Below are 14,666 nucleotides of genomic sequence, written 5' to 3' on the forward strand. Positions count from 1 at the left end.
GCTCTCCTGGGACTCAGTAACGCACACAAAACCACTTGTTGCTGCTGGATCACCTGCATCAGGACGATGCACCTTCACTGTCACTTCAGATCTTTGATTTCATTTTCTTTTAACTGACCCTGTCTACAGCCATCGATCCATCTTGTCAGGTGACCCCGCAGATCATTTATGACGTAAGATCGTAAAACAAACCTACGTAGCTACTCTACATCTATGCAACACTCGAGTCTATTATACTAGTCATTTTTAAACTGTTTGAGAAACACTTACAATATATTAATTTCAAATGTGACATTTTACCAATATACTCGCGGACCACTGACACTCTTTGAGAAAGACTGCTTTACAAGCACAGAAACATACAGGCACGTCAAATCTGAGAGACATTTTTGGTATGAAGAGGATGAACAATCAATGACACGCAGATTAAAGTAGCAGAATTTCTATGAGGAGATAATAAAACCAGAAATTAAAGATGAATATAACGTGAGAAAACTACATTGAATTGCATCTATAGCTGCACAAAGTCTCACAGTGTCATGGAATAAACCAGTTCAATAGTTTAGGACTGGCAGGAGATCAGATTTAAGGAGACACAGCTGCAGCAGGAAGTGATCACCTTGAATAGTCCAACAATTCTCACCGTTTAAACGGACACCAGATTAAGCTCTCCGAAACGCTATATAAACACAATCAGGCTGTGAAAAGATCAATGCAGTGCCTATTGGAGTGTGTGCACTGTCTAATACTTGCTGAGATGTGTGCAGTGCAGGCCGCCCCCTGCAGTGAGAGTGCAGGAGCTTTGCTGACCACTTAGCTGCTTTATTCAGTGGCTTTGGATCCTGTGATGGGATTAAAGGGCAGAAGCATCTGATGGGATGAGATAGAACTCAATATATATGAACAGGACATTCTCTTTCACCACAAGGGGAAGTATAAACACACAACATGACTTCTAATTACATTGATAGACACCAAAGTGTTATTAGTTTGGGAAATGCTGACTCGTTCCCAGTATTCCCACAATATTCTAATATTTACATTTATTTTGCATGTTATTGCCTAATAAGTTTTTTTTTTTTTCTGATTATTTCCTCATAAAGAGACCAAATCAATACCCAATCAGAAGCATCAGCTGATCAACATGGAGTCATCCTCAACAAACTCTATTTTGATTTGACATAATCATACACATTCTCCTTCAATTTTTCATGACGTGTTCAAAATTTTGCCATTGATAATGAAAAGTACAAACAATAACGTCTATTCAGAGACTCACAGACACATCCTCGGAAATTGGTTACATCATCCGCAGCCAAGGGAGCAGTCTGTAAATAGAGCAGATTTTGTTTTCTTGTGTTGTACTGACACCCTCTGGTTGTTTGTGGTAAGTACAACACCTGCAAGAGGGCTTTGATATCGAATGAATGACATGACATTGTTTTAGCTTTTCGACTCCAAATCTAAATGTAGTTTGATTGGAATATACCGGTGCAACTGTCGAGTCTAGTAATGTGATGGTGATAATGTGTTTGAACTCAAAAGACAATTTAAAAAGTACATACAGAATGTGTCGACACATCGAATTGACTTCTGCTCATGAATTTAAAATCCGAGGACACGTCGAGTGACAGTTTCTTTTGTATTTCAACAATTTTTGGAACAGCATGCGCAAAAACAAACAAAGGAAATACAATAATTAAACATGCAACATCAATCAAACATGAAGTTGGTCCAGCCAACAGATCATTTTCACAAAAGACACAATGTAGAAATAGATGAAAAAACAACAACAATCATAATTATAATAAAAAGGAAGTGAAGATGAACACAAGTGGATGAGCTGTTGTGACAGTACAGAACCAGCAGATGGAGGCATACAGTGTGTGATTGGTAATACACAATATCAACAGAAGAGGTGAAATAGAAATCCAGACACTAACACATCTCCCTGCATATCAGAGGAGACTCCATACAATGACGATGTTGATCAGATGAAATTTCATCCAGATCAAGAGCCATAATGTAATATTGACGTCTTTTATAGAACTAATTATTGTTGTAATTTAAGCTGGAAATCACAACCTTGGAAACCATGTGACAGAATGACCTGTGTTGTCCCGAGTACTTAATCTGTTCAGGTGAGTCCAAAAGGCACATCTGAATGCAAACAACAGAAGATGGGAAGTACGCTCTGGTAACATCTGTAGAATCTTTTAACTTGCTGCCAAAAAGTGTTTGTAATCCACCCCATAATACTGGTGCACACTCCGAAACATTTTCTCAAATCCTGGTTTTAAAATTCTTAATTTTTCTCTTTTATTTCATTTAAATAAAATATCACTTCAGGCCCCGAAACATCACAACATGTCAGGGGAGGGTCAGGTAAAAAAAAAAAAAAAGTATAATGATTTCCAACCAGTACGATGACTAAGAGGCATTTAAAATAAACAAAATGACATGAGGCAAGGTACAAATCCAAAGAAATTTCAAAAGCACATAACCACGACTGGTTGAAGTAAACCATAAATGACAACAAATACAGTACACTGTGTTTCTCTCCTTCCTGTTCTAACAAAAAGGCAAAGCACACGTCGAATACTGCATGAAACAGAGATGGTGGTTTAGTAAATAGTAGATACAGGTTAATGTTAAAACACAATACTGGTCTCTGTGACTTTCCCTCATCAACATAAAACTGTCTCTTCACTGATTTGTCCTGAGCTGTACCAAGTAGTCTGCATACAGTGCGTCAAACTACAACCAAATACTATACACCCTAATTGTCAAGTACATACTGAAAGTCTTCATTCATCATTTCTAACACATGTATGCCTGTATCTTTAACACCTCTGAAGTCATGTTTTACATTTATTTCATTTCAAGGCTATTTTTTCATGTTTACTACTAAACACAAATAAAAACAGGGTACATGAATGCAAGTCCACAAAAAACTAGTAATGTACTGTAAGTCAAAAAATATCTATTCAGACTAACTCTGTGCTACTGCGGTAAGTACAGAAAGACTAGGTAGTGTTAATGAGTCTCTGTGGACGCCCCTTTGTGTCTACTGTCTGAACTGGCTGTGAACTTTGACCTTACTGTAGGCTGGTACAGTAGATTGGGTCAGGTGAACTACATCACAGTGTCAAGGCATAGAATGGCTCATCATGGCAGAAAACATGAAGTAGCATCCAACGGTGATAAAGAGGTGAAGGGCCTGCATCGGAGGACAACAAAATACCTGTATGGTAGTTTAAGAAATGTAAAAAAAAAGGAAAGATATTTCCTTAAAATGACATTGTCTCTTCCCAATCTGGGGGTCCCGACTCCCACTAGGGGGTCACCAAACCTTCACGAGGGGTCACGAGACTTGATTTTAAAAAGGGGCTTCAAACTTTTAAACAAATTATAATTACATCACATTTCTCAGCATTTCATTAATTTCTGTGACGAAATCTAAATGAAATCGTTATTGTTTAAGTTTTGATTATTATTTAAAATACAAACTTAAGACCAGAACACAAGCGGCTGTATTCACAGAGCCTTTCCTCTCTGCAGCCTCGTGCGCAGTTAAAACCACCAAAGAGCTAATAGAACTATGGCCAAGCTTCAGGGAGAAGAAAATACTGAATTTGTAAAAAAAAGGAAGCCTATTAGGTATGTATGATTGTTATGAATACATAATACAGAGAATTGTTATAAAAAGTTCCTAAAATAACAGGAAAACTCATCTCTGCTGCAATATTCACAGGAAATACGGCTCACATTTCATCCAATTAGCCTTTTTTCTTTTTACACAAACTTCACTATCTGGGTTAATTGTACAGTTTATTAGATGTACTGCTACTGAATAATATAATATGAAATATCCATAAAATATGTCACTAAGTCAGGGGTCGTCAGTTTACTCATTAATAGAAAAGAGGTCCCTTAAGGAAAAAGGTTGGGAACCACTGTCTTATGGGGTATTCCTGTTTAGTGAAGGCAGCATGAGAATGAAACCATGACAACAGAATACTGAGTCTGAAGAAATGCAGCAAAATCTCAAATAGGTCCAGGATATGGATCCACAGTGGGCAGGGCTCGGCATGATCATTCAATCCTGATCCACAATGAAGTGCAGGACACACACGTCACGTCCTCTCGTCTTAAAGGTCCAGGATACTGTTCATATTGTTCTTCATTTCATAACACTGTCTCTGATTTGACATACTGCAGTCGATTCTGTCCTCTTGTGAATAGTCTAGCAGCTGTATCAACAATCCTGTCATTCAGTTCTTCAGTTAGAAATCTCTACTAGCCACTTCTTCACTTCAGTTTAGCAGGACTATCTCTCTGCTGTACACCCTCGGGGACTTCCATGGGAAGTATTGTCAGATTAGGCGGAGCAGGCAGGCGGGGTCAGTGGCATGACTGGTTTGGAGCTACAGAATGGAGGCCGGGGCTTCAGCTGTGGTAGCTGGGCACAGCTGCCTGTTTCTGGGAGAGACGCATCAGCTCCTCTCTGATGGCCTTGATCAGGGAGGCGGAGGAGTGGGTAGGAGGAGATGTATCCTGGGGAGGTGGGGCTGACAGATAGCCCATCCCCAAGGTGTCTAGGTGGACAGGGGGTGCCAAAGGCTCCCTGATACCACTTCTGGGCGTCTGGAAGATAGAGCAGGACGTGTAGTCAGGACAGTCCAGGAACTGAAGGCCGAAAGGAAGGCGAAGGCGAAAGAGAAGGAGAAGGAGAGGAGGGGAAAATTTGAGAAGAAAATAGAGGAAAAATATACAGTGACAGAACTAGAGAGAGTGAGAGAAGGGAGAACTAGAAAAGCAGCATAGCACTATGAGACAACTGAACATAAACATATGTTTAAGAAACAGAGAGAGAAACGATAAGGCTGGCATAATTCTATATTCCAGAGAAAAGATCAAAAACGTGTGTTTCTGAATACTTTCTCTCGCCCGTCTGTCGCTCTCAGCCCCATTTGTTCCTACTGAAGATGTTTATTTTTAAATTGGGTCACAAATATATATATTTTCATTTTTATAAAAAGCTTTGCTATTTCCCTAAACTACTGGTCACTGCAGTTTTAAGCAAACGTTACACAAACCGGATTAAATAGTGCATTTGTTGGGGACTATTTTCAGGCATGGATTGATACACATTTAGTGCTCTAGTGAGAACTTTCAGCAGCTGGGCATGTGTGTGTATGAGTATGTGGGATTGTCTCAAAATAAACTACAGTGCCCATGTTCATGGTAACTAAAGAAAATGTTCGCCAGTGCAACAGTGTGGCTCACTGATGTGCTATTTAATAGATTCTGAACAAACACGGAGCTTTCTGGCACAGAGGAATACGCTATATCAGGCTTTGTATACACCGACAACATTTGTTCTAAAGATCAGCTCATTGTTGATTTTTTGTCTTTTCGGGGATTGACATGAAACACACTACAATTTCATTCAGGTTTAAATGAATGGAAGACAAGACCTTGGTCTTAACAGAAACAAATCTGTGGTTCACTCACTGCATCTTTTTCAGGCTCCGCCCTGGAGAAATTGTCACCATGGTAGTGGTTCCAGCCAAGGCCTCCGTTTTGACCTGGAGGCGCCCTGATGCCTGCTGGGTAACCATTCATCCGGCTGGACAAGCCCACCTGTGTAAGATGATGGAGCTGGGCACCTACACACACACAGACACAGACACACACACACACACACACACACACACACACACACGTCAAAGCTACAGTACCTGCCACACAATCCTCAGCAGCCCCCTGTGATATACTTTGATGCAATCACTACATTCTGAAAGCGCTCTCTGTCTCTGCTGTGCTGCACTCTATATGATAAATGCCAGATACATTATGTCACATGATGGCAGCAGCATCATGCCAGCTCCTTTAATAATTTAATAGAGAGACAAGGCTCCTTCAGTATGACAGGTGTATGGGGTGGAGGTGTGTGTCTGTACTAAGGAACAGCTCCAGAAGTTATCTAAAAATAAATGTTTCTCAACTTTAAAGTGTTGATTCTTAATATTAGACTTTGTTTACATCTGAATCCAACAGTATTAGTAGGCATGAAAATAAGTTAAGGGCAGTTTGCATGTGTGTGCATGTGTGCAGCTTGTACCTGTAGTTCCCCCTACTGGCCGCGGTCTGGCAGATGAGGGCAGCTCATCAGCGTAGAGGCCCCTGCTGGAGTACAGGCTGTCTGGCTGCAGCTGCTCACATTGCCCGGCTGTTTCTCCTGGTGGCAGGTAGCAAGAGCCAAGGCCCGGCCTGAAGCACAAAAAGAACAATTTATTTCTTATGATTTAAAGAAAAATGTATTGTGACAGATTGTTGGGAATTCTTCTTAGTTCAGTCCTTGAAAATAAGGAACATCACATACTTTATGGTTAAGCCAACTAATGACACTTGATAACTTGCTCAACTGATATTGTACAATGCTGCATACAAATATATACACGAGAGGATATAATGGACAGTTTATATTGCGTATTTGTGCGGGTGTTAGCATGCCGGACCATGCTAACAACAGGGTTGTTGCCCACCCTGATTCTACTGTGTCTTTCTACTGTATGTGCTACAAGATTATAACTTAAAATTGGTCTCATGCAGCTCATATAGTCTTAAAGTCATAAAATACACCCATGAGTGGTCGACAGCTTCTAATGATACTTCAGCTTCACTGTGCTCACATTTCCGGTGGTGATAAGTTGTTTGACCACATGGGGTTTTGTCTTTTTGCAGCCAATTCTGCTTGTGCCTGATCCATTAATCTGATACAATAAAGATGACTGCTCTTTCACTATTCATGAGGCCCAACTCACTGGGTGCACCTAAGAGGAAAACATTCCCCACTGGTAAAGTGGTGGTGGGAATCAATAAGAAATCCCTTCCGTCAAACAAGCATATTATTTATTCATTTACACATGAATACTCAATTACCATTGCCCCTGTACTAACCTTGGTATCAGGCCTTGGATGGGAGGAGGGGACATGCTCAGCTCAGTGAACCTCTGGGAAAGAAGGAAAGACACACAGAGCTTAGGAGAAATCACAAAACGACAAAGACTGAAAAAGGGAAGCTAAAGTGTACGGCTGTTTGCATTTGTGACTGAGCTACATTCAACTCCAAACAAAACCGTTATATGTCACAGCTGTATCCAGATATAATTCAAACACTTCTTGTTGATTTTTCTTATAAAGCAGTGCCGTGTACAGTATACCTGGGCAGCGGGAGCTCACTTCATGCACTGTAGTAAACAGTGTTGTTTTTTACCAAGCATGGTCACGTTGGATATCCTTATTGTTTTACAGCATATTAAAGCACTGAACCTGCAAGTAGCCTTTTACGGCTCCACTGCTTTCTGATAAGTCTCTCTCTATATTAGTCACCTGGGGTTGGACTATAAGAGACAGAGTAGTGATTAATGTGTGTTGATAGGTGTGAAATGCTTTTAAGTATGGATTCTAAGAACGCAAATGAAAAGTTCAACTACCATAGGGATGTAGCTATTGCCAAAAGGAACATGTTTTGTTTTATAACTATAAAACATAACTAACATAACTATGAAATACTATTTTTTCCATCGAGGGTTTTTTCCACAGTGACGCCTCATTGCTAATCTCATCGGAGTGATTGAATTGGCACAAACCCTGACGGCTTCCTGTAACGCAAATATAATGCTCTGCCGTCTCTAAAACAAACTCCTAACTTTTCTTTTTCAGCATTTAATGCCCGAGGGCACTGAAAACCTTTACTTAGTTTTAGTTCAGCACTATCCTTCTACATGCTTTTTTAAAGAAGTGGATATGCTATAGACAACTTCTACTTTGTCTCTTGGCAGATCAACCAATAACATGAAACACTATGAACAGTGTGTGCCATACGCACACTCCAGGCTTCGTGTGTTAACCGCATAAACTGCCCTTTGTATAGTGCTGATTTGCTCTCTTCAACAATGTCGCCTAACTACAGTACAAATACAAACACTGAGCTTATTATTCCAGCAGCCTTTAGGGCAGTTTACATGACTGTACCGTCTTTGAAACCAGCCTACAGTGACAGGAGCTAATGCAGATCAAGCATATGCAGGATATATTCCTGAAGAGTCTTAAGAGTTGTAGAAAGCCGACGGGGGTTGTAAGGTCGCAGCTCATGGGGGCGACAGATGGAGGAATACTTAACTCATTAGTTTGCTAAGAGGACACGATTAAAGTTGAAGCTATAGGCTTCATGCTGCGAATGAGCTGAAAAGAACCTTGAGAAAGGGAGCAGATAGTGAATACAAAAGATTTTACATGTGTCTATTTACTGTGCTGCTATTACTCGTTTAACAGGGAGCCTATTTTTCCTAATCTGTCCCTAGAAGTTGTGGCAGAACAATTTACAGGAACTTAAACTTGTAAGAAGATGCTACGGAGAACCATTTGCTGCTAATACATAATTGTGTTCAGTGTAATGTGAAAGTGTGATTTGATGTTGACAGAAAGTTTAATGCTCTGTCAACAGTAACCTGTAGATATAAGTGCAAGTGATGGCTACTTACACCAGGGAAAGGGCCAAGAGCTTGGTAGGAGGGACCCCAAGGTCTGGGGCCGCGACCTGGAGGGCTGGAGAGAGGGGGGTTGGTGTTGACCCCTGGGAGAGTGATCCCTGACGTGCTGCCCTGAGAGGTGGGAGACACTAGGGCAAAAGCATCGTCCAGCAGGGAGTGCATCTGCTGCCGCGCCTCCTCAATGGAGGGCTGTGGAGGCATGTAGGGGGGTGGGGGAGGGGCATGGCCTGGCGGAGAGGAAGCGGGACCTAGGAAGACGTCATCGGTGGGGGAGAGGCTACTGTGAGGGGATCCTGGGCCTTGGTCAGGGTCCGACTGGAATAAAGAAAACAGATTTACGAACAGTTAGAGGTTATACAGTATATGTAGGATTGTACAAATGTCATGATTCTCCTGCAGTGTTCACTTTGGTAGCTATTTTAGATTTAGTCTTACTCTTTAAATGAAAAAATTATTATTATTATTAGTTATTGTCAACCTTCATAGTTTTAGTATAGCTTTAGTCGACTACAAATTAAAACATTTAAGTCCAGTATAAGTGCACGCAGTCATTACATTTTAGTCAACCATTAGTCGTACTTTTAGTCAAAATGTTCCGCACCGCCTGACATGCAAAAATATGTCAATCAACCACCCGAACACGACCTGACCCGCAATCTATATTCATCACAGTAGCACAATTGTCAGGACTGAGAACTGAGACAAGGACAGAGACAGACAGAGCGAAGCAGCGATGTGTGTGTGTGTTTCAGAGAGAGTGACAGAGACGGGGGAAGAGAAGGTGGACGGTGATGAAAACAAAGAGAGACTTTGGTTATGTTGTTATTTTCTTTAACTACATTCGAACAATATTGCATGCTTATATCGTCGCGGTTAGTGTTTAATGACGTCGTGTTATCGTCAAGGTCGTCGGCGGACATACTAACACTGCTCTCCTGTACTACTCACCACGTAGGCCACATTGTTGACTCCAGGACACTTTCTGTAAACTGCATCACTGTCTTCAGTGATGAGGTGATCTTTGTCTGCCTCCATCATTCCTCCAATGAGCTGCTCCTTCATCCTCTGTTTGGGGGAGCGCCTACCTCGACCACTGAAAAACAAATGGACAAATATTAATGAATTAAATGTATAATTGTTTTATTTAGTGCCAAATGTCGTCAGCTCTACATACACAGATCAACTTGTCCCCCACAGAACCAGACAAGTGAAGTGACCCAAACCTTTTCTTGGATTCCATGAAGAAGGAGGGCGTCTGGGCATCCGGGTCCAGGATCTTATCGATCTGTGTCTGCGCTTTCTGATAGATGCGATCCTGGTCCTTTGCATCTCCAAGGCCATTCGTCGAGTCATCCATGGTGGGGAAGTCGTAGTGGCCCTTCCTCTTGGCACGCAGACGTATCTTGTTACGATGGTGCTCAATCTCTGACTTGTGCCTCAATGCTACCTGGATCTGCGGAGACAAAGACAGCATCCTTAAAATATGCACGGATTAGACTAATAGTAGATGAATTAAGCCTTCAACAAGTAGGATGACAATATGTCATTACACACTGTTGGAGACACTACGGCTGCATCAAGAGAATAAATAATATTATGTCAATTTTAACCAGTAAAGTAGTGAATTATATATTCAAAAGGACAAGTAACTCTGCCATCTGCTCCTATTAGGTTTTTTTTATTAACAAAAAGCCAATTTGGGTTTGAGACATTGTAATTTTCTTATGTAATAAAGCAGACAATTCTACAGGAGCAGATGACAGTGTTGCCAGTTCTTTAGGGGATAATTCATTTCACTCTTTTCACTTTGCTTAACATGCAAAAGTTGTCACCTTTTTTCACACATATTTTCCAATATGGTTGCACTAGTTTGATGAATTTTCTAGAAACAAGTGTCAAATCGTTTTTCAAAAAAAAGAAAAAACGTTTCAGCCAAGCAGGAGCGTCAGAAGAGCAAACCTCTTTGGTGATTTGGTTGCTGTCAGACAGTTTGCCATTGAAGGGTGGGCTCTGCAGAGGTGGGATAGGCATGGGCTGCATGGCGATAAGCTGGATTTTGTTGGGAAGTCTCCTGCTTGCATCTGTGGCACGAGACATCCGATCAACATGTTCAAAGATGGAGGCTGAAGACAGCTGCTCGTTTGTACCATTCATAGGAGGAGGACCTGAAGAAGGCAGCACGAAAGCAAAGGTCATAACTCTGTTGGCTCAGTGTAGTCACTGCAAGTCTTAATGCTACTGTGGACTTAAACTAGGGGAATGACCACAGACGACTACTGGGTAAGGATCACCACAAAACATTTTTTTAAATGTACTTTAATAAAAGGGTGGAGTAAATGTTTCCGGTGGTGACATGAGATGAAGACTGATTTCAATTTCCAAAGGCTAAACTTGATTTCAAACAATGGCCTGAGCCTTTGTTTGTGAAGTTGATTGTCTCAACCCTGTGACTGACAGCTCAGCGGACAGTGATGGATGGTGAGAGCAAAGCCGAGCACAAGACTACCACAGAAACAAACGGACAGCACACAGACACAGCTGCTGGAGGTTAAGCCTGAGGTCTACAGAGACACAGACGCATGAAGGACAAACTCTTACCAATTCTATTCTTGCCTGCAAACCGCAATAGAAAGGAAAAAAAGAGTTTCATTGAAGTGAAAGTGAAGGAAATAAAATAAAAGCACTTAAGATAGAAGTGGTTGTTGACAATAAAAATAAAAAAGCCTAATGAATAGAGGTCTGGCCACCATGAGTGCTGTTTAAACTCTCAGAAATGAAAATAAAAATAAAAATAAAAGGGAGGAAGCAAATACAGAAGGAAAGGCTAGAGTCATCTTGGAGGTCGAATTTCCGCAGCTAATAAAAGCTTCTCTTGTGGTCTTGTGAAGTTCATTAATCAGAGAGAAGGGAAGCAGAAAACACACTGATCCATAGGCTGAATGAGCAGAAAGAAAGATGGCACATAACATAATACTGAGTGTGTCTTATATACAATTTATAAACATTGTGGCAGAGCATAAACAGTCCCAGGCAGAGATGTATCAATAACCAAACAGAGACCATTCCTCTGTGGGTGAGTCAGACTGTAGTCTGTGTGCCTGCCTCCCTCTGACTCCAGCACGTAGTCCCTGACTGGCATTGCAGGCTTGCATCTATCAACAAGCTGTCACATGGAGTAACTTCCCTTCTCCTTCCTCTCCTTGGACTGCTTTTGACCACCGAATAGAGTTCCTACCCAGTGTTTCTAGTTCCCCCACTGTTCCCCTCTCGCTTGACGCTGCACTTTTCCTCAGTCTTTATCTGCTTTCTCTTTTTTTCACCCCTTAAGAGTCTCCCCTGCCCTTAATTTGGCCCTCTTATCAATCAAATCACCCCAGCTTGAATTGCTCTCTTTTTGTCTGCCCATTCCCTTCAGTTTCCTGCTTCCCCTCCCCCCCTCACGTTTGCTCTGTGTGTTTGGAGGAGTAATGTGAGTGTTGCTAAGGCTACTACTTGCCATTTAAAACATTAATGGGGACCTTACGGGTCTGCTTGCTGTCGCTGGGCGTGGCGTGGGCTCTCAGGTTCTCCTCAGTTGATTCCCGCTCACTGGAATGGTCACTTACCACAGAGTCCCCGTCAGACGGCGAGATCCTACCCCGGAAAACACACACACATAGTGACATGAGATGCCTTGACATGCATAATTGGAAATGGTGCTTTTCTAGAAAGATAAAAGCAGAGGAGACTTCTAAGAAATGCTAATATGATTTGAAGCTTGTAGTACCACATGCTAGAAAGTATTCCCACTGACAGATTATTAAAACTGTCCTGGCTGGCTATCAAGAAAGGAGAAACGACCATTATCAATCCACCACTCCCAAATAAACTGGTGTATTACACTATATTAGAGACAGAACATAATAAATGCAATGAGCACTAACTGTTGTGCCACTGTGTTGGAGTCATATAGTGTCTAATAACCAGTTGGTGTTCATTATCACAAGAACTTCAAAATGCCCAGTAAATATAGTATGTGTATATCAATTGAAACTATTTTGAAATAGGTCTAAATTAAATCTGCAAAAAACAAAACAGAAAGGATTATTCCTTAACTGGAAATACTGTACGTGATAAAGACAGTCTGCAAAAGCAAATGAAGATCCCTCAATGTCTAGTGCATTATTAATTGATCGGTGGATCTGTCAAAAGCTTTTTGTCTGGTTGACTGTCTCAACTGAGGTAGGTGGAAAATCAGAGTGATGGGGTAAAAAAAAGAAATATATATATAAATATATAACATAACCAAAACACATTTCTATGATTAAAACAAATGTTTTGACCAGATGGTGGATAAAAAAGAGAGAAAAGCGACTGTAAAGCACCACGCAAAAAGGGGCTGATATGGCTAATTATGTAACCTATGACAACATAACCTACACAGACATAAGCTGATGTCATTAATGTTCTCATTTCTTCACATTTATTTTGACTCCTCCTGCCCAGTACCAAGAGCAGCAGCACTGACCTTCCTCGCCTTCGACCGCTGCGGGATGCCTTGGTGGAGGTTTTGGATAAGGGTGTGGGGATCTCCCCGTTCTCAGATGGACTGAGGCCATCTTTAAGGGAAAGGGGGAGGGGCCCGAGGCCAGGCCCAGGCGGGCCAGCCTCCTGGATCACCATGACATCATCCTTACTGTGCTGGCCAAGGTGCAGCTTGGCAAAGTCGAAGCCTTTCACACTGGGAGCCTGCAACTAAGGAGTACGTGAGAGAGGAGGAATACAGTTTTAGGAAATAATTGTCACCCAGCCCTACTTCCGTGGAGTTTTGTAAAGTACATAATTAGGCTGAATGATGAAAATGATGAATAGATGTCCAGGAGGGAGACTCAGACAGACAGACATCAATGAATAAAGAGATGGAATAAAAGGAAGAGGGAGAGATTTGGGGAAACACTGCGCCACTTCCTTTCCTTTGAGATGGTGGGGGATGGAGGCTAAAGATGGAAGCAGTGAGACTATCTGAGTGTAAAGCCCTCGGGACTTTCCAACAGCAAAAGAGTAAACAGAGGATGTCAGATCTCAGTATGTGGGCTTGCAGTTTGTGAAACTCTACTCATCCTATGACACTGAGATGTTAATTCAAGAGAAGAGAAGAGTGACGCGACATATTCCTGTTAATGCTCGGAATTATACGAACACTCGCTGAATTTACTGATGCAAAATGTCTGGCTTAGAGGAGGCTTGTTGGTATAAAACTGCTAATCTAGTGTGATGCTTGCCAGTATGAAACTGCTAATCCTGAGAGAGAGAGAGAGAGAGAGAGAGAGAGAGAGAGAGAGAGAGAGAGAGAGTTGTGTGTATATGTTGTGCGCTCCATGGCGTATAAACAAGGCCAGTCTTTGAAAAGGAAAGCAAAAAAAGCGCTGCAGCTGATGTAGTAGAAGCTCTCACAACAAACAGCTGATAGATGCAAAATGACATCTGTTATTGTATTACTTCACAACACAGTGATCTTGTATATTTGTCAGGATCCATAGACTATAAACACACCGATACTAAATCCACAGTGAAATCCGGTGTAATACTGGATGTTCTGTGTGTGGACATCATCCTAATGTCTATCAACCGCACAAGCACTAGTATCTATCGCTACTGCACAATGTACCTCGTCCTTGGCTCTGCTCCCTTTAGTTAACACTTTCCTCTTGTCTCCCTTCTTCATCTCCCCTGTTTTCATCATCAGTGCTTTGCTCTCTTGTCTTCTTTGCTCTTCTTTCTTTTTAAATTGCTGCTTTTTCTCATCTTCGTCTTCTTCTTCCTCCTCTTCCTCTTCTTCCTCCTCCTCCTCGTCCTCCTCTTCTTCTTCTTCTTCCTCCTCACTGCTCAGAGGGTGTTTGCTCTTGGGAAGAGCTACTGGTGTCTAAGCAGAAGCAATGGTGGATAGCGTAAATATTTCCAGTGATGATGCTATCGTCTCTGACATTTCCCAAAATTCAAAAGCTGGACTATAAACTATTTACTACTGTGTTGTTCTTTATATAACTACTGTTCAGACAGCACACACACACACACACACACATTAACCAAGTCTCTTCTACGTCTTCTAGACACCACCAGACACTG

At 41.6% G+C, this 14,666-nt stretch overlaps 1 protein-coding gene across 3 annotated transcripts in view; it reads right to left on the reverse strand.

Annotated features, from left to right (window-relative positions):
- Positions 1-2,904: 2,904 nt before the first annotated feature.
- LOC115009544 (UPF0606 protein KIAA1549) overlaps positions 2,905-14,666 on the reverse strand; it is a 38,636-nt gene continuing 26,874 nt past the window's right edge. The window contains exons 12-22 of one of the 3 annotated variants that reach the window (XM_029433599.1): positions 13,069-13,295; positions 12,085-12,194; positions 11,160-11,174; positions 10,521-10,726; positions 9,785-10,014; positions 9,510-9,654; positions 8,553-8,876; positions 6,967-7,019; positions 6,128-6,276; positions 5,518-5,672; positions 2,905-4,647 (exon numbers count right to left, since the gene is read on the reverse strand). In XM_029433599.1, the coding sequence (XP_029289459.1) occupies positions 4,450-4,647; positions 5,518-5,672; positions 6,128-6,276; positions 6,967-7,019; positions 8,553-8,876; positions 9,510-9,654; positions 9,785-10,014; positions 10,521-10,726; positions 11,160-11,174; positions 12,085-12,194; positions 13,069-13,295 (1,812 nt within the window). In that variant the 3' untranslated portion in view covers positions 2,905-4,449. Of the gene's footprint in view, positions 4,690-5,517; positions 5,673-6,127; positions 6,277-6,966; positions 7,020-8,552; positions 8,877-9,509; positions 9,655-9,784; positions 10,015-10,520; positions 10,727-11,159; positions 11,175-12,084; positions 12,195-13,068; positions 13,296-14,666 lie in introns of all 3 variants that reach the window. The other 2 variants (XM_029433597.1, XM_029433598.1) reach the window with 2 other exon arrangements.

This window comes from Cottoperca gobio, chromosome 6 (assembly GCF_900634415.1).
Source record: "Cottoperca gobio chromosome 6, fCotGob3.1, whole genome shotgun sequence".
Lineage (NCBI taxonomy): Eukaryota > Metazoa > Chordata > Actinopteri > Perciformes > Bovichtidae > Cottoperca > Cottoperca gobio.